At 42.9% G+C, this 20296-nt stretch overlaps 1 protein-coding gene across 1 annotated transcript; it reads right to left on the bottom strand.

The window, feature by feature from the left end:
* Positions 1–690: 690 nt before the first annotated feature.
* On the bottom strand, positions 691–19908 carry Spop (speckle type BTB/POZ protein). The gene is made up of 7 exons (XM_021177292.2): positions 19199–19908; positions 18969–19096; positions 11654–11831; positions 8373–8428; positions 7739–7861; positions 3264–3406; positions 691–2024 (listed from the first exon to the last, which is right to left on the bottom strand). The coding sequence occupies exons 1-7, from the start codon at positions 19359–19361 to the stop codon at positions 1880–1882; spliced, it is 936 nt and encodes a 311-aa protein (XP_021032951.1). The 5' UTR covers positions 19362–19908; the 3' UTR covers positions 691–1879.
* Between the last annotated feature and the right edge of the window lie 388 nt (positions 19909–20296).

The following is a 20296-nucleotide window of genomic DNA, read 5'->3' as shown; positions in this document are numbered from 1 at the left end:
GTCCCACTTGTGTAAAAACTGCTGCTCACCTACACATACCCAGCCAATAGTAGGTACATGATGAAAACCAGAAAATTAGCTAAGAGTAAAGTCATTGAAAGACAATGGAATGTGAAAAGGGCTGAAGTTCCATCTAAGGTTAAATAATGCAACCTTGGCCAAACAATGTATGTTTTTAGTGTGTTCCACTAACTGCCCAGTGCTGTGAAGCTTGGAACCCCACAGCACTCTTGAGCTCACTGGAAGTTAAGACCTCAGCTTTTCCAGAAATACATCAATGACAGGACCCAGAAGACACAACAATTTCCCTTTATTTAATCTCCATATTCATGTCCCCTAAATATATATATATATATATATTTTGATTTTGTTAGGAGAAAGGAGATTTGGGATTAGGTATTAACACACACAGGGTGCAGAAGAAGCCCACTACAATTGCTTGCCTTGGCAGAGTAGGACCTGGTCTCAGACACTCGCCAGGACATGGCTGGCAGCTCCTCAAGGAGGACAACAGGCTGGCAGCTGTGAGAGACTATGGAGAGTAAATAAATCCTACCGCTTCTTAGACATTCTGAACATAATCCCTGCACGATGGAGATCAAACCAGGGCTTCCAGATCTCACAGGCAAGCATCTCAGACCCAAGAGACAAGCCAAGTGAATGAAACAAAAGACCAGAGATACCACACAGTACAAAATAGTAATTATTTATATTTTCAAAAAGAAAAAAGTTAACATTTGGAAGTCTCCCCTTTGGAAGAGGGGCTAATCAGAAGGGACAGGACCGGCTCCTATGCAGGCAACAAGGCAGGTGCAAACAGCCGGGCCACCTGGACTGGGATTTTTTTTCACATAGCAATAATAATAAAATTTCCTTTCTCTTCTTTTTGTTTTATGTATTTTCTGGATTTGTTTCTCCTCTCCTCTTTTCTCTCTCTCTCTTTCTCTCTCTCTTTCTTTCTCTTTCTCTCTCTCTTTCTCTCTCCCCTCTCCCTCTCCCTCCCTCTCTTTCTCTCTCTCTCTCTCTCTCTTAGAAAAAGGGAAGGGGAAGGGAAGAAAAAAATAAAATCAGAGAAAAATGCCCCCCCAAAATCCATTTTTCACAATATCTAAAAAAAAGAACCATAGTTTTTATCAAGACAGTATGAATTCTGGATGAATTATTTTTTTCCAGTTTTTAACACCAATAAGAATTTTTGCAGAAGCCACTACCGCCAAACACTCATTTTCCAGATCAGATGACTTCCCCCGCCATCACGCATCACTTGTCATAAGAGGATAAAAGGATGGGCTTGTTCTTGCAAACAGTAAGTGCTAACGAGAGAGCTCTTCTGATACTTGGATGGTAGTGAGGAGTTTTCACAAATATCCACAGTTGGAAGGACTAAAATTTGCTTCTTTCAACATAAATACTACTGGAATCCACAAACTGATTTTTGGAAAAAAAAATCTTTCTTCTTTCCTTTTCCACCTCTGAAGACTAAATGTCTGCTTGTTTCTGCTTTTTTTCCGTTTTGCTCCAGGCACTGACGATTTGTTCTGCTCAGTCAGACGCCCATTTCTCCGAAGTACCACTGCTGGGATGTGCTTGGGGCCAGTGCCTAAACTGAATCCCAGTGTCAAACTTGGTCAGGCCAAAGGGCACACGGTGACAGAGCCAACAGGGTTTCATTAGGTTGAGTGGCCCGAGTCCTTGGGCCCTTCCCTCCCCCAGTCCCCCTAAGTTATTTAGTGCTGTTTTAAAGTCTGGGTCATGGTGCAGTCTTTCCCCTGACACAGAGTAAAAGCTCCACAGATTGCGCTGTCTACCTGGTAGTCAGTGGCAGCAACGGTGGCTGCTGCTTCTGGAAAATAAATGGAGTCTCCCGACTGGCAGCATCTTAGGATTGCTTCAGGCGTTTGCGTGGGGGCCCCAGGAAAGGGCACTGTGCTGAAGCCAGAGAACGGTATGCTTCTGCCACTAAGTGGGGGTGTGACACCACCATTGACTTCCACCCAGAGGTCTCCAAGACATCCGAAGCATGACTAGGAGAAACGTGGAGAGAGAGGTTAGCACAGGGAGTGTGCACATGGACCAAACAGCTACCTAGACAGCCCACTTTTCCAGTGTGTGGTGTAGAGATGTTAATGCAATCAGCAAGACCCAGACAGAACTCTTAACATGCATAAGAATGTGCTTCCTAGACAGCGTGCAGACCGTAGACTGGGCTGTGGCTCTTCTAATTCTGAAAGCTCGGACTCTGAGGTACTGCACTTTCAAAATGTGGGTTGTACATTAGACTCAACACTGTTGAAGATATTTATACTCAGGGATGCTAATAAAGAGAAAGAACAAGGGCTCTGACTCCCCCTGCTATCGCCATTTACTAGTTTTGCTGACCACGAGGCACATCACAGCCAGGACCTATTGAGGGTCAGAAAAGAGAAGATGACAGCCACTCTTTGCTCAATGGCTGTTACCTTCTAAAAAGGAACAAGCACCTATCCAACATACAGTGCACCCTGAACAGATCTGACTTACTGCTCCTTCCTTTCCTCTTCTGTCTCAGGCTAACACCTTAGAGACAGCTAGGTAACTAGACTAAGGAGTCATTATTTCCCCATATTTGGGTATTTTCTGTGTTAAAATTGTTCATTCATCTACCTGAACCCCTTAGACTTGCTAACCCCCAGGTGCTGTTAGGAGGGCTTTTTCCCCCTCCAAGTTTTGCTCCCCATCACGCAAAGGAGTGATAAAGTGCATCTCAATGAGAAAGGCTATACTTATAACCTGCCCCAGCTCCTTCACAGTACTCTAGAAAGCACTGTGGTGAGCTCACCTGTCACTTGGAATCAAGTAACAGATCTGGTAGGCTGTCTCCTTTCCAAAATGGTCTTTAGCAATCAGTTAATGTCTACCCCTTCTCTTTTCCTGATCTCACCAGAGACTATAAAACATAGTTTACTAAGTCATAAAGCAGGAACATCTATTTTTCTGGAATCTATCTTTACTTTGTTAGTCAAAGTGAAGGGAAGCTGCTGTCATGGGCCAGCGAGCACCACTACTCAGCTCCAGCACTGTTTGGAAGTAAGGAGCCTCACATGTACAACCTGACCCATGCAAGCAAAACCACTGTCACACTGCCGAGCTGAGTGGAAAGATAACAATTCTCTATTCCCATCGAAAGGTTAATGAGGCTGCTTGCTCACTTCCCCCCTAATTCAGTCGTTCTTACTTCTTCCTCCCAACTATTCTCAAGGAGGGACTTTGAAGGCGCTACTCACTAGTTGATGAAATCCACTGCCTGTGTCTTCAGCTGATCTGCACTGTGGAGGTCAGCCAGGATGAGAATCTCTGCAGCGTTCTCCACAGAGAGGTTACTGCAGAGGGCGTCCTCACACATGACCTTCAGACGCTCCAGGGCGTACTGTGGAGCAAGCAGAGCTGTGGTCAGAGCAGCAATGGCCCAGGGCTGACCGCCACTGAAGCCTTCTCCTTAGTTGTGTGGCTGGGGAACGAGGCAGAGTGCAGGAAAGTGCCAACACAGCCACAAACACAACCACACTCTGAAGGGTAGCTGCTTACGCCTGAAGTGAAGGCAACTGAAAGGACATGGGTAGCCTTGTCTATCAGATTGTAAAGCTTACCTGTTAGGAAGTGACCACCAGAGCAGATTTATATCCCACGGTCGCTTATCCCCTGCCTTTCTTACACAGTCCCCATCTACCCTGACAATGGAGCACTAGGCAGCTGCACCAGCAGAACATGCCATCACGGCTTCTGCAGCCCGACTGCTTATAGCTGAAGCACTGTTTTGTTGGGGGTGGGCTTCCTTCCTTCCTGGCTTCCTTCCTTCCTTCCTTCCTTCCTTCCTTCTTTCCTTTCTTTTTTTGTTTTATTGAGACAGGGTTTCTCTGTGTACCCTAGCTGTCCTGGAACTCACTCTGTAGACCAGGCTGGCCTCGAACTCAGAAATTCGCCTGCCTCTGCTTCCCAAGTGCTGGGATTAAGGCGTGTACCACCACATTTGCCACAGTTCTCATTACTTAAACACGCAAATGTCTCATCTGACCTATCAAGCTGTGCACAGGGACCCTGTGGTGGTTTTCCCAGCATCTCTGACACATAACTGTTCCTGAGTATGGGTGAGCCAAGGGCTTCTTTGAAAAAAGAAAAGATAAATTAAGTCTTATTTTATTGGGGTTGAGGTTAAGATTCTGAAGAGAAGAAAAGGACAAAGCAGCAGATACCCTGGTTCCAATTTCAGTTTAAATACTCCTATTTTCTAAATAAACAGCACACGCATTCTGGAAGCAGAGGGTCGAGGTTGAGGTTGGTGCGCTGACCCAGCTGATTCGGTCTGATGACCCTCTGCTACCTGCTCTCTACTATAGCATGAACTTCCAGAGGAATAAAGAAGGCAAGAAATAACATGCCATTAATTAGTTCACCGGAGAAGCATTCGCTATGAGGTTTTCCACAGTTTCTCCATAGGGCCTCCACCTTTAGGGCCTCAGAATTCGATGACACAATGCCCTACCAGGCTGAATCATGGCAATCAAACCACTACAATTTTATTATGAATTTCAGGCAAGGAGGCAAACCTGTTGGCACTGTGATCTCCTAGAGCAAAAAGGAGTTTTATTGGTTTTGGTGCCAGTTTAATTTCTTACATTTAAGTAACTGAAACACAGTTTCCATGGAAAAGGGAAAATGACACAGACTGGCAGGAGATGAGGTGCTGGAGGGGCTGAGTCCACGGTCAGCCTCTCTACAGCGCCACAAGGACTGCCCCTCTTATCCTTCTTCACACGTTCTTTTCAAAGGACTTCTGCTGTGAATAGCTCTGACCCCGCCTGCACAATTAGACAAAAGTAGCCACTCTTGTCTCTTGGGGGACAAAGTTTTTTTCTTAATTATGCTTCTGAAAACCTTGCCTAATGGCAGTACTTACTTGGGAGATTGAAACTGTTTCTCCTAGGCCTGGCCAGCGTGTTGTTTTGTTTTGAGTCTAATTACACATGTCCCAGGAGATTGGTAAGGCGCAGAAGAAGCTGTTCAGCCTCCTGGGTAAATTCTAGGTGTTTAGATCCTTCCACGAAGGATTTTTCACTGTTTTCCTAAACTCACAGAGAGGTATAAAGGTAAAGCAAGCTTTCAAATAGTCTTGGAGCAAGGGCTTCCCAGCGGGGATTCTGAGTAGGATTTGAAAATGCAGGCATTAGCTGCTGACACCCACTTCCCTCCCTCTCCTCCAGGATAAGGTTTCTCTGTGTAGCCCTAACTGTCCTGGAACTGGCTCTGTAGATCCGGCTGACCTCAAATTCACAGACTGCCTGCCCCTGCCTCCTGAGCACTGGGAGTAAAGGTGTGGGCCACCACCACCTGGCAACTTCATTCATAAATTTAAAGCATTGTTGGATTCAACTGCCTTCTTTTTTAAAATCAGAAGGAAACATGGTACACTAAAAACTCCACTCTTGACTGATAATTCAGCCTGATTCCCTTTCTCCCTGAACTGATGAAAACCCAGAGGTAAAGAAGTTTTAACTTTGGTTCTAAGGATATAAAACTTTGATCCTTAGTATTTTTGTCTAAAACGTGAACTTTACATACTCATCACCCTTTTAGAACCTCAAAGATAAGAGGATACAGACTTGAGGTGTACAAGCACAAATGACTACTGCACCGGACCCAGCGGTAGATCAACAGAAGCACAGCTACTCTCTGAAGCAGGCCTGGGCCAGGCTTGGGCACTCACAGCTAACCCTACTACTCAAGAGCTAAGCAGGATGACGATGAGGTCCAAGCCAGCTTGGGCTACAGTGCAAACCCCTGTCTCAAATAAAATGAGCAGTGGGCGGTGCTAATTTTACCCAGATTAAAGGTAATACTTTCTTACTGTCTTTAATGAAACTTAGTTCCTCCTAGTCAGAAATGAGGCTGACTGGGAGAGCATGGCATTTTCATGTTGCTAACTATTAATCAAGTCTTAAAGGTAGTAAGAACGGAGTTACTATCCCGATCTTCATCAAGAGAAACAACTAGGTCTATATTCTTTATCTTCAATAACACTTCAAAATGCTGATCAACTCAGAAAAACCTCTGCTGTATGCACCATCCTCTGTCCTTAGGACCCGATTTTCCAGAGCAAAACTTGGAGAGGCTCTGGTGCTCTTGGTTATAGGAACTTTTTCCTCAGAAAAGTACTAGAGCCCAGGACACAACAGAAAGAGGCTGCACTCCCAGCACAGAGTCTGCTTTCTCCTGAGGTCTCCTGCTAGTAGTAAGGAAGCCCTTTTAACCGTCTGCATCAACTGCCCCTGCCTAGTATACAGGGCAACTGTCAATCACACTGTCCACCTTAGCACAGGTACTGCATGGGCCTCCCGCCTCCAGCTGATGTGGCTTTACAGTGCAAGCCAGTTCCCACTGTGTCCTCAGGTCCCCTGATCTGATGGGATTCTTGAGAAAATGCTTCCAGGGTTAACTGAGTTGGAGACGTGCAACTTTCAATACCTGCTTTCTGGAAAATCTCTGTAAACTCAGTGTGGTGGCTCTCACTTTTAATCCCAGCCAGCACTTGGGAGGCAGAGGCAAGAGGATCTCTGTGAGTTAGAGGACAGCCTGGTCTACAGAATGAATTCTAGGCCAGCCAGAGCTACATAGAGAGACTCTGTCTCAAGGAGGAGGGAAGAAAGAAGAAAACAAAACTTCCAATACACATTAAGATGCTCTAGCGTCTGAGGAATCCTACAGTAAAATGGGAGCCAAGATGCAGATAAAGGTCTCTCCTCCCTCTCCCCAGCCCCTGTGAGTGTGAGTGTGTGTGAGGAAGTGTGTGTGTGTGTGTGTGTGTGTGTGTGTGCGTGCACGAGCATGTCTCTGTAGCCTTCACTCTCTTGGAACTAGCTCTATACACCAGCCTGTCCTCCAAGGCACAGAGAGCCACCTGCCTCTGCCTCCTGAGTTCTGAGATTAAAGTATGTGCCACTACCACCAGGCTATTTTTTCCTCTCAAAATTACATTTATTTGGGGCTGAGAAGATGGCTTAATGATTAAAGACATTGGCTGCTCTTCCAAAAGACTCAGGCTCAATTCCAGGTACCCACATAACAACTCAAACGCCAGGTGGTGATGGTGCTCACCCTTAGGGGCAGAGGCAGGCAGACCTCGGAATTCAAGGCCAGCCTGGTCTTCACTTACAGTTCTAGGAAATGACGGTTACACAGAGAAACCCAATCTTCAAAAAAACCAAACAAAACAAAAAACAGAAAAAATAAAATAAAATTAAAAAAAATCACATCTATTTACTTACTTAATTCTTTTTTTTTTTTTTTCCGAGACAGGTTTCTCTGTGTAGCACTGGCTGTCCTGGAACTCACTCTGTAGACCAGGCTGGACTCGAACTCAGAGATCCGCCTGCCTCTGCCTCTGGAGTGCTAGGATTAAAGGTGTGCGCAAACCACACTTCGGCTACTTACTTAATTCTTGACAGGGTTAAATTTCAGGTAGAACAAGAAGAGGGGTGAATATCAAACATGCCCTTCTTTTCCATAGTTAAGTTGACCCTGAGAGTTTACCATTTTGAGCAGGACACTTTTAGTACCAAAAGGTTACTACTGTGTTAGAATAATGTGTAAGACTGTCTTGCCGAAATTCTAAGATATATGTATGTTCACTTCACCTACACACAATACTAACACATAAACGATTAAGTCACCTAGTCTTACGACGATTTTCCTGTTCTTATTTTACCTTATCAGCAGCTGCCAGCAAGTCATCAGCCATTTTGTCGAGGTTCGGTGCCTTCCCTGTGTAGATGAAGCACATCATCTCCTTAAACACCTCAGGCTCCACGTCGTTAATCTCAACCCGATTCTACGCCGGAAAAGCCGAGAGTGAGGATCATCCTAACAGACAAAATCCCTAACCTACAGTCATGATTTTAAGTTCTGGTGAGGAGAGAAGCTTGTGTGAGTTAAACCTAACACCATGGGTAGAAAGTCGCCCCTCACCCCCACCCCCCACCCCCCACCCAGTGACTGTTGGCTGCAGTAGCTTTCCTCTCCTCCCACCACTGTATACCACCTTTATCTTCTCCAACACAGTAGCAACACAAGTACTAAAATGTGTGATTTGTTTTTTGTGTTTTAAATCTCTGGACTTTCTAGTATCTTTAATCCAAACTGTTGAGCTGCCCTGCTGAGCAGGTAAGTCCACATCACCTGGGACATTTCAGATCACCTCTCTGCTCTCAGAAGGTGTCTGTTCATGAAACTGTATTTTAATAACACAGCAAGAGAAAGATAATTAGATCAAAGTCCGTGGCCTGGCAAGGTCTGACTGCAGTCGCTGGGTTAAGAAGGTGCATGTGCATCCTGGTACACACCTTTTTGCTCTCCTCCATTTCATGTTCAAACATGGCACTGAAGACTGGAGACCGAGCTACAACAGGAGAGGGAAACAATGAGGTTATCACACGGGAACTGCTCAGTTACCCCAGTAATAATGAAGATCTTTGCTCTTCCTGTCTCGCATGGAAATAACATCAGAATTATAAAACATACACTTTCAAAATATGTCACTGGCTGTAGTTTAATCATCTACATTTTATGGAAATGATTTATCTGTGTATGACAAGAATGGCATATGGCCTACTTGTACAGACTGAAATCCCAATGGAAAGAAGGTATTCCATTGTTGAAGCAGGGTGTTCTAATCCTGGATGTCTGGCTGGAAAGGGCACCTGTATAGAGACCACACAGTGAGAAGGTCAAGAGCTGGGCTCAATGGCATGTGCTAGCTTGGTGACCAACATTTTTGGCAAGTTGTCTCTTCCTCCAGCTATGTGTTCTCAATGAAGTTGTTATTATCCCCAAAGGCTGTAAAAGTCTTACATTAAGTATAATGGTTTATGGCCCTTCAAAGCTCCCTCTATTTGGTAAAACCATTTTTCTTAGCATTTAATTTCTTTCATTATGGAGAATTCTGCTTTTCCTTTTAGAAATGGGAATAAAGAAAAAGATAATCAAGAAACAGAGCCCATGTACATTCTATGAACACCCATGAAAATAACACACACACAAAGCTTACTTTCAACCATGAAAAATAATAAAATGACTAAGAACTCAAAAAATGTTCATGTTGCTGAGTAAATTAGGGGTTGGGGGTCACAGTTGAAACTCCCAACCCAGTACCTAGGAGTGGAAGGACAGGTGGAGAGTGTAGGAAGGTGGCAGAGACCTGGAGCTTTGAGCCTGTATGTAGTTTATGTCAGAAAGAACTCATTTTAGCCCTGTCATTTTCTAACTATTTTCTTGGAAGAATCATTTAACCTTCTGATCCCCCTCCTTTTTTAAAATTAATAAATTAACCAGGCATAGTAGTGTACACTCTATACCTGTAAGGCAGGAGAATTCTGCATGTGAGGTCAGCCTGGGTTATGTAGCAGAAATTTCTCCCCACCTTTTCAGATTTCAAATGTGAACCTCAGTGTTTTAATCTATTTCAGAAGGTTCTCTCTATGTTCTTCTTATCTCAGAAGAGTCCCAGGCTATATGGTGCTTCAATATGGGAGGGTGCACAGCAGCAGGAAGGGCTTAGAAAGTCATTAGTAGACAGACTGCAACTGATGCAACGGGAACAGAATCATCAGAGAGAACAGAGGGAACACTGAAGCAGACCCTTAGGGCTGGCTGATGTCTGAAGGGACAGGCGAGGGAGAGAGAGGGAAGCCACACAGTAGAAATAGCTGGACCAAGCAGGAGATACAGCCCAGAGATGGAGTGCTTGCCAAGCATACATGGGGCCCAGGGTTCGATTTTCTGAGCCATAAAAGGAAAGAATAAGATAGTTGAAGAACCAGGAAAAACTGGAGCATGGAGTCAACTAGCACATGATTGAGTCTCTCAAACTTAGAAGCTAGCAGGTCATTCATCTAACTTTGGAAAATTGCTTTTCTGGCAAGGAGGTGAAGTGAGGACATTGTGGGGAAAGGAAGAAGGCAGTGACTATGGCAGCTTAGAGCATGTGGGGAGAAAGGGAGTGCGTGCACTGAGAGACCGAGGGCTCTGGGAAGGCAGGGCAAGGCCAGAGAGCACAAGTATACAAATCAATCGATTCTGAAGATGAGTAATGCCTCCTTGCCAGTGAGAAGGCAGGTGACAGAACAGTAAGCCTCACGCGTGTTCCTACGAAAGGGCCCCTTGGAAGGCAAGGAAATCCTTTAGGAGTTGGAAGAGGTTAGAGGGAAAGGCTGAAGTCTGAAATATCTACTGTTGCGGGCGCGGGGAGGAAGCTTACTACATCTACATAAAGACACACAAGGAGGAAAGGAGAGCTGAGGAGATGGCGTAGTGGATAAAGTGCTCGCTGTCCATGCCTGAGGACCTCTGTTCGGACCCTTAGCATCCACTTAAAAACCAGGTATGGATCCATAACTCCAGCACTAAGTGAGGATATAGGAGAGACACAGAGGATTCTTAGACCTCACTTGCCAGTCATGCCAGTAAAAAGAGTGAGCTCTATGTCACTGAGACCCTATCTCAAAAAGTAAGGTAGAGGGTGACAAAAGAAGGCATTCAACCTCTGGCCTCTGCGTATTCACACAAAGTACATGAACTTGCATAGACATGTTTGTACCACATACACAAGCAAGAAAGAAACACTAAAGGGAGCAGGGATTGGGGGAAGCAAGCACGTTGAGGGTCTCACTATACAGGTAGATATTAGTCTAAGTTACGCACTTTCTTCAGCATTGACAACAATACCTAGCTGAGGCAGAGAATGGAAAGTTGTCACATGAGACAGGCTGAGCTCATCTCAAGTGTGTACTTTAGAATGATGGAGCTGAGACAGCTCAGCCGAGGAGTCTTGGGAAAACATTTGTTATTTAGAGAGTCACTCGATACTATTCCATGCTCTATGGTCTGCAGAGCAGTGTGTGGCTATGGCTCGGCTTTTCTATAAGGCGAAGTCAGCCCCCTCTCAGTTCTTCCTCGGGGTGAGTCCTTCTGGTTTTAAAGATCAAGAACCTGACAGAACAAGAACTGATCCTCTGGGTCAGTAGCACAGCCTCATTCTTCTTGTGTGTTTATAGTGAAGGGATTGGCTTAACCATCTGAGAGGCCTAGGTCTCAGCCTCACAGTACTTAGTCCCTAGAACAGAATTCTCTCGAAGGCATCCAAAGTCCAGCTAGGAGCTACCACTTGCTCTTAGGTACTCCAAGAGCTACTTGCCCAGTGTAGACATAGGTAGTACCTTTGTATGACCACCATTTATACTCTTAAAATAGTACCCAAGTCCACCAAAGACAAACCAGAAATGCCATTTTTATGAAGAGTAGCACTTTTGGTTATGAGAACTGTCGTTAGAATATAAAATACAGTTCAGGTACAGTGGCATACTACCTACTACTTCAGCAGTGGGGGCAGGAAGTGGGATGGGGCTGAGGATTGAAGTTTGAGGATAGTCTAGGCTAACAATAAGTTCTAGGTCTGCTTAAGCTATAAAGTGAGACCCTATCTCAAAACACCAAAATGAAAATAAATTTTAAAAAAGTATTTAGGTACAGAGTTCATAAGCTGAAGTTGTTCCCTAAAGGCAATTGCGTAGCCACTATTCTTCCTATTGAATCAAAATTATAAAGTGAATCATGAATAAATACCAACCTGCTAAGATAGCCTTGTGAGCCTGGAATTCTTGACCAGCCACACACAAGCAGCAGTCGGTGAATCGAGAGTTCTCCCACAGCCCTCCTAACTCATCTGCCAACCGGCATTCAGGAACCTTTACCATGTTCATAGTATTCTGCCCAGAAATATTGACAGAGTCTTGTACTACACTCACCTGTGAAATATAAAGAGACAGAAACAAAGCTTTTGTTACCAGCAGGTGGAGAGAGGACTTCTACCTTAGTGCTACAGACAGTCAGATACCACATTTTCTTGAATTATCTCCACAAATCAAGACTTCCTCCTTTGGCTCAATTGTTTCCCCATTTATTACAAATACATCTCTTTCCTACCACACCTTAGGCCAGTGACAGCCTCACAGAGTGAGTTCTCCTACAGTTTCTATAAGTCCCATACCCTTGCAAACCCAAGCAGAGCCCCCAAGGAGAAACTGACAAGAACAAATGCTAAATGTCAAATAGTCCCCTTATCCCACCTTAAAAGAAAGTTACACATAAGAGATGCTATAGAAGTCATCATATAAAACTCTCTAAAGAAACCTAGTAACTTAAGTTCAAAAGCATCTCACTGACGTTAGTCAGGTCAGGAAACACAGATGAGTATAGTTCCTATAGTAAGGCATTTCTCAAAGACGTTCCATTAATGAACACGATGGCCCAATTCCCACAAGGACCGAGTGAGTATGCCGTAAGTTTTACACCTGAACTTGCATCATCTGTGACAATGACATTCAAGATGACGAACTTCAGCTTACACATGCGTTTACACTCCTAGGACAGAATGGCAATGCCAACTGTATGTAAAGCTCCGACTTCCCACTCGGGCTTCAGTAGCATGTTTCAACTAGTTGAATTGATTCAACCTAGATAGAAACCAAGCTAAATGTATAGATGAGTTTGTGAAAGTCAGATGTTAGGATACCAATTACAAGGATTTAGAAACCACATTAACATTATAAAATATTCTAGCCTTCAAACAGGAAATAAGTAGCCAACAACACTGTTTTCTCCCCTACAACCATACACCATGTGAGAAAAGTTAGGGCTAAGCCAAATTCAATCCCTGAGAATCAACTCCCTGCTCTTCTACTGCTAAGAGTCTGATGAGAAAGACAGTTTAAGAACATCCTTGATGACCCAGATGTCTTTTGACCTCCAAGATGCAAGTCATCCTTTAGCTGCAGTCATAAACCCAGAGGCAAGGTTAATGCTTGATCCAAATGACCTATAATGCCTTCTTGTTCGAGTGAGATATTTACTACCAAGTCAGGAAACTTACTCATTTCTTTAAAACAAGCTGTTATGATCTTGCACAAGGAGGGAGTCAAGTTAATCAATTATGAATGTGCTCAGCATTACAGCACATTTATCAGAGACAGTTTATAACAACATTTTAATAACCCAGAAGCCAGCACAAACCACCCCACAGAGATCCTCTCTTGTCCTTTGTAAGATTTCTAATTTTACAACCATTTTATCATATTGGTGCCCTCATTTCTTTGATATAATATTAACATTAAAAGTGAAAGTTGTCTGTTCCCAGTTATAGTTCTAAATACTGATAAAAAAAAAAAAAAAGGAAAAGACCAATTAAACCCACCTTCCTCCTAGGGAAAGGCCGAGATCTCGAGGGATGGCCAATGAAGGGAACAGAGGAAGCTTTTGGCACTATGTTTCTAGTTTGAATTAAACCAGGCTGACAGGAGCCCAAAATCATTAACACTTAATAGCAATTGAGTAGACTGGGTAAAATGAATTGGCAAAAGCTAAGCCGAGTTTCAAATGAACTATGGTTACCAGTGGACCTTCTGCTGGCTAGATACACGCTTGGTAATGAGTGGGGCCCAAAGTCTACGACACCTCTCAGAAGGGCAATTCTTCTCTCTGGACACAGACAGGAACACAGCAGGAAGGAGAATGTACCTTTACGGTTTGAGCCAGACTTGTTCTGTAGATATATGGATGCTTGGATTCTCCAGAGCTCTGAATGTCTGGCACCTCTTACCAACATTAAATTCGCTTAATTAAAAATAAATTTTAAATGGCACTCACAAATGAGTCTTCAGAGCCCAAACTTTTAACTTAGAGAGGGATTGTTTTCCTCTGCAAATGATGATGCTAAAATGAGACCATTTTGAGAAAAACGAAAGATGTTTTTATGCCTATAAAGTTGACTATGGAGACTCATTCAGAAGTGCAGCTGTGAGGATGACAGGACTGTGACATTTATGTCGTCTTATAAATGAATGCATGAAAATGTCTCAGGAAGGGTGTATAATCTCCCAAGCTTCAAGTTAAGGAGGGTATCACTTTGTTTAAAAAAAAAAAAAAAAAAGATTTATTTATTACGTTGTGTTCTGCCTGCATGTATGCCTGTAAGCCAGAAGAGGGCACAAGATCTCATTATAGATGGTTATGAAACCATGTGGTTGCTGAGAATTTAAACTCAGGCAGGATGGCTGGAAGAGCAGCCAGTATTCTCTCTCAACCATCTGAGCCATCTCTCCAGACCCAAGGGTCTCACTTTTAAAATCAACTTCTCTTCCCTGGCCCCCTCTGAGTTTTCAAGACAGGGTTTTTCTGTGTAGCCCTGGCTGTCTTGAAATTAGCTCAGTAGATCACGCTGGCCTCAAATTCAGAGATTCTGACTATGTTTGCTGAGTATGTGATTAAAAGCATGGGCTACCATGCCTGGCTTCAACTTCTCTTTTGTAAAAAAGGAAATTTAAAATAAAAAAATTTAAAGGAAATTTCATGAATGACTAAGGGCTGTTGAGTAGTGTATATTCATCCCCACATAAGAGGGAAATCCATGAAAAATACTTTAGTGCCTATATAATAATTAAAAATTGAAAGAATAGGGGCTGGAGAGAAGGCTCAGTATTAAGAGCACTGACTGCTCTTCCAGAGGTCCTGAGTTCAATTCCAGCAACCACATGGTGGCTCACAACCATATGTAATGGGAGCTGATGTCCTCTTCTGGTGTGTCTGAAGACAGGTGCAATGTGCTCCTATACATTAAAAAAAAATAATAATAATTTGAAAAACATTTTAAAAATTGAAAAGATAAGGAAACAGCACACAGTGTTTATAGTATAGCACACATCATTCAAAGCACAGCAGCGACAATCTGAAAGTCAGTCAGTAAGAGAACAAACAGTACCAACAATGACATGTTCCCCTGCACCAAATTAAACCGTGCTTACAAAGTATACATCTTAGAAACAATGTTTAGAAAGAAAAAAGGAAAAAACAGCAAGTCCTCGGTGACAACAGTCCATGTCTTATGAGTTTTACAAAGCTCAAAACCAAGTAAATCTGCAGAGCGTGGTCAGGGAACAGCATACACAGGTTAACTTCAAGTGTGGATGTGTGCTTACTATCAACATAGTTTATAACCTTCAAAGATGCTGCATATCAAGCTAATATCTTCATAGGTCAAGAACAAACTGGTTGTTTCATATAGTGTAACTAATGCATGCCAACAATTCACTAATAAAAAGGAAAAAAAGGAATAGACATATTTATTTTTAAAAAAAGATTCTATTTACTTTACGTATATGAGTACACTGTAGCTGTCTTCAGACACACCAGAAGAGGGCATCAGATCCCATCAAAGGAGCAACCATGCAGTTGCTGGGAATTGAACTCAGGACCTTAGGAAGAAGAGTTAGTGCTCTTAACTGCTAAGCCATCTCCCTAACATATTTATTTAAAATTTGGTGAAAATATATATTCTTAGGCAACCAAAGGAATATTCTATGCATGAGAATGAAAAGTTATGTTTTAGAAGCATAAACTCATGTCCAGAGATTTTTTTTTTTGGTTTTTCGAGACAGGGTTTCTCTGTATAGCCCTGGCTGTCCTGGAACTCACTCTGCAGACCAGGCTGGCCTCGAACTCAGAAATCCGCCTGCCTCTGCCTCCCGAGTGCTGGGATTAGAGGCATGCGCCACCATGCCCGGCTATGTCCAGATATTTTATAAGTGGTATTTCATATGTGCTATATTTTATAAGTGCTATTTCACCTTAACTACCACCTTACAAAGAGGACTCTTCCACCTTCATAGGCAATGAAGGGGAAATGCACGCACCTTCATTGCTAACGAGTATTTGTTCTCAATGTAAGTAACTAGAAAGGATTAACAGAAGCTGAACATTTTCTATGGTCCAAATTATTAAGGAGGAAATTAAAAATATAATTTAAACATGCTGTTTATGTCCTCCCTTTCATTACCAAAGCAAATGCTCTCTGTTAAGAAATTTTGGAAGAGCCCTTGCTCTCCTGAGTAAGGCTCTCAGCTCCACTGAGGACAGCACAGCAGACAGGAAGTGGGAAATGGAGAGCTGACATGGCCTTGACATTAATTTGCTGTACAATGTTAGGAAAAATCACCTGACCTCCCGAGACACTACTTGTCTCTGTATAACAAGAAATGACGAAAACAGATCTAACCGAGTTCTAAAGATTGTGATAAGGGATGATTCCAGAAATGCTTAGAAAACACTTCTAAGTATGTTAATTAAACAAAATCAACTTGGAAGAATCGCCGTATTTCCTAATAGTCAAAAATCACAGAGATCTAAAAGTGGACCCTGTGTGGCACATTACAAACAAGACCACCTACCTGGTACATTCAGTTTACAAGATAATTTAAACATTCAGTCGAAGTAATGCCACTGAGATAAAGGCCAAATGTGCACATGTGTGGTTCTCAGTCTTTAACTATAGGATTCCCTTAAGACTGCTGGGTGCACCAAGAATCCTTGAAGCAGCTGCACTTAGTGCACATCAGGATAGCACAGAAGTATCTGGGCACAGTCTGAGGGAGCATTGTAGCATAGTGGGTATTTGCAACTAAATTTCCATGTGGATAGCCTTTCATAAAAGCCTCTAATTAATTAGGAAATAATTAAAATAGAAAATAAAATATAAACATGAATTAAAATAAACTTGTTTATAAATATTCCCTGATACAGGGGAAAACAGGGCAAAGGAACAGGACTTAAATGGAGAGGGCTTCAGCTGTGAAAAGTGCTGAGAACTTGGATGAATTGCAGACATTTTAAAAACCCACACATCCCATACACACCCCCACGCAACCGTCTTGCAGTGTTGAATGCTACTAAGTCCACAGAGAGCCTTGGAACAGGAATGAGTCTCACTAGGCACAAGACCAAGTACGAGAAGCAACACTCGGCACCTGTGGCCAACTGGGAAGTGTGAGCGGAACAGATGGCACACCTGGTTCTATGGCGAGAAAGCACGGCATCAGCAGAACTCAGCAGACGTTTCCCTGTTCAACATCTCCTCATCTCCAATGTGTCATCTCACTTCCCTTCTAAGTCAGTAAGGCAAATCTAAACTTAACCACAGGATTTCTCCTAAGAGAATTTCATATGGGGAAGTGAGGAGAAAATGCTGGAACTCAGCCTCAGACCTAACCATAGGATAAGAGTAACCAAGTTAAGGGCAGGCCAAACGGTTTCCAAGTCACGATGACAATCCAGGGGTTGGAGCAGCTGGGACAGTGTGGGGAAAGAGGAGGCACATGAGAGAAACATGGGCCCACTGCAGACCTGCAAATGCTACAATATAAAGTGCAGCACTGCCTGAAACGCCACGGGTAATGTTTAAAGACTCGAATCAGAGACGCTTGAAGGCTAGCTTCCATTTCCAACAAAATTAGAATTTTCCACAATCTGAAAGTTTTCCTTGAAACCCGAGTCTTCAGCACTTAGGAGGCTAGGCAGGAAGACAGTGGTGAGCTTCTATCCAGTTCATCCCAGGCTACAGAGAAACCTCCTTTAAACAAACAAACAAACACCCCACAAATCCCTAGGATAGGTAACAGGCAAAGATTGAAGCTGATGCTGTTTATTTTTTTTTTTTAAGATTTATTTATTTATTATATGTAAGTACACTGTAGCTGTCTTCAGACACACCAGAAGAGGGAGTCAGATCTTGTTACAGATGGTTGTGAGCCACCATGTGGTTGCTGGGATTTGAACTAAGGACCTTTGGAAGAGCGGTCGGGTGCTCTTACCTGCTGAGCCATCTCACCAGCCCATGCTGATGCTGTTTATACAACAGCTAACCTCAAACAACGCCATAGAGTTACTCTCATTGTTCTACTGAGCTAAGTGAGTATGACTTGCAGCTAATAAGACTAACATGAAACTCACACTTCAAGTTCATTAAACATAAAACTGCCACATTTCATATATTTATATAGATACTGATACTGCACCATTTCATTCAGTTACTCCACAATTAAAATGGACAAGATTGGCTATCATGAAAACTAAATTTTACCTTTTTAGCGTGCAACACTTTCTAATCGTTAGCAGTGTTTGTTACCATCCACAAGCCTGTTACTGCGAACCATGCTTCTTTCACAAAAGGGCAAGATTCCTAAGGGACAAGTTCCTGGACTACACAGGTGTGATATGCCTTTACAAAGGCCATTAACTCACAGGCAAGCCTGTTATTTCATGGGCTCGCTGTCAGTTGGGACTCTTGGCCTGCACTCTGCCTCCTGAAAGTACACTGGTTATTTGTTTCGCTCCAAGTTGCATTTCTAATTGTATGGAAAATGGCATAAATTGGCTCATTGCAATACTCAGTACCATATTAAAAATCCCCTTTCGATTAGATCTTGGGTGAAGGAATTTTTAGAAGCTTCTCCAAAGGCTCTTAGGCCTCTGGTGAGAGAGACTGACCTCTCAATATGATAACAGCTAACTCTCGCCCTCTAAGCTTCAAGTTTCCACAGCTTTCAAAAAGTGGCCATTCACTTTTCAATTTTGTATGACTCCAGCAAGACAAACCATGTACACTCAACTCCTACAAAGGCCAGAGAGCAAAAAAGGAGAGCAAGCAACAGTTAAACATACCTAAACTTGCCACTTAAGAAGGAGCCAGGAAGTTTAAGCAACAGATACACAACTTTAGTTGCACTTGCTGGCCACTGCTCAGCTTGAAGCATCAGACCTTCCAAATACTACGTGAAAACCCCACAGCTCAAAAAAGAGAAGAAGGGAGGACTCAAGCAACTCAAAACTGACAGCTACAATCTTTGTTCTTATGAACAGTAACAAGTGGAGAGCTCAGGTGCCCAGCAACCTTGAAATCATAAGGCAGTTCAATCAGTCACATAAATAACATTTGTACAGAACCACTCCCCTTGGGGATTTTTCTCATTCCACATCCTTGACACAATACAATTAAATCCACCAAAACACATCAGGTCAGGGAATTGCCAGTCTCAAAGTAGGGCAAAAGGACTCACCTCACAGAAGAGGGTGAGCTTGTCATCAGGGAGAAGCCCATTGGCCTCGTCTAAGAGAAAATCTCTGCGGATGAATTTTTTGAATCCCCAGTCTTTGCCTTGCACAAACCTATAAGCTCGCTGACTCTCTGGGATAGAAAAGAAAGTCATATTTAGTTACACAAAGACCAGCCCACATCTACAACGCATCGGTGTATGTCAGGACTGATGTGAAAGTAGAGAACACTTACCCATAGCTTTGGTTTCTTCTCCCTTGGCATTCAGGATGGAGAACTTGAACTTTGCCCGAACTTCACTCTTTGGACAGCTGACCAACAACAGGTAAAGCGACAGGTAATCTTTGCTTTCTTCATCTAGCCCTTTCGGGTTTACTCGCAAACACCTGCTCATCATAGAAAGAAATGTGCATCAAAAGAACCCTTATGGCTCCTGCAGCCCAGCATGAACATGAGAATCCAGAGGGAAGATTTGTTTCTGTTGACGCTGTTGTTAGTTAGGTTTTGCTTTTTTAAACTCTAAGCCCTCACCAGGAGACTGACTCAATAGAAACTTGAAAACAACTTTTCTCCACCAATTTGGATCAACTTTTAAAAAACAGACAAGAATCACGGAGCGTTCACATCCCTTACATCTCTGCCATTTCTTTACTAATTGCCAAATCATTAACCTGTCTCTCTAAAATATTTAGAATATTTCAGACTAGTTTGTTTTTCATTCTTCAAACTCAGAAAAGGTAGCCCTTAGTTTTTCATGAAGGAATAATTTTTTTTTCAAAGTCAAAAAGTCTTTTAGTAACACTGTAGGAGAAAAAAATATATTCTGGAGAAGTATGCACATACTACATATTCTTTGTTCAAGGCAAGTTTCTCTGCATAAATAACCTTGGCTTTTCTAGAACTGCTGTGTACACCAGGCTGGCCTTGAACTCACAAAGATCTCCCTACTTCTGCTTGCCAAGTGTTGGTATTAAAGACATGTGTTACCATGCCTGGCTGATACACACCTTTGCAGGTATTTATGTATGTGTGTGTGTGTGTGTCTGTGTCACACGTGTGGTGGCAAAGACATGGGATCCCTCCAGTACTAGAGTCAGGGAGTTAGTTACAAGCCATCCAATGTGTGTGTTAGGAAGTAAACTCAGATTCTTTTCAAAAACAGCAAGTATTCTTACCTGCTGAGCCATACCTCTAACCCCCAGCAACTATATTTTAAGATTTAAAATAACAGAGGTATTGTCAAAGAAGCACAGATAAAAGTAAAACTTATTCTACAGGGGAATGTCCCAAGCTTCGCTTCTAAGTAAGAATTTGAGATGCCAATCTGTTAAG

Source organism: Mus caroli, chromosome 11 (genome assembly GCF_900094665.2).
Source record: "Mus caroli chromosome 11, CAROLI_EIJ_v1.1, whole genome shotgun sequence".
Lineage (NCBI taxonomy): Eukaryota > Metazoa > Chordata > Mammalia > Rodentia > Muridae > Mus > Mus caroli.
This window is presented reverse-complemented; position numbering and strand designations above follow the sequence as displayed.

Excerpts from the sequence above, each read along its gene's own strand:
- Spop (XM_021177292.2), bottom strand. The coding sequence starts at position 19,361 with ATGATGAGCAGGTGTTTGCGAGTAAACCCGAAAGGGCTAGATGAAGAA. Across the intron at positions 3,407-7,738 it reads TGCTGGCAGCTGCTGATAAG|TACGCCCTGGAGCGTCTGAA; the intron begins GTAAAATAAGAA and ends CTTGCTCCACAG. Across the intron at positions 2,025-3,263 it reads GCAGTGGATTTCATCAACTA|TCATGCTTCGGATGTCTTGG; the intron begins GTGAGTAGCGCC and ends CGTTTCTCCTAG.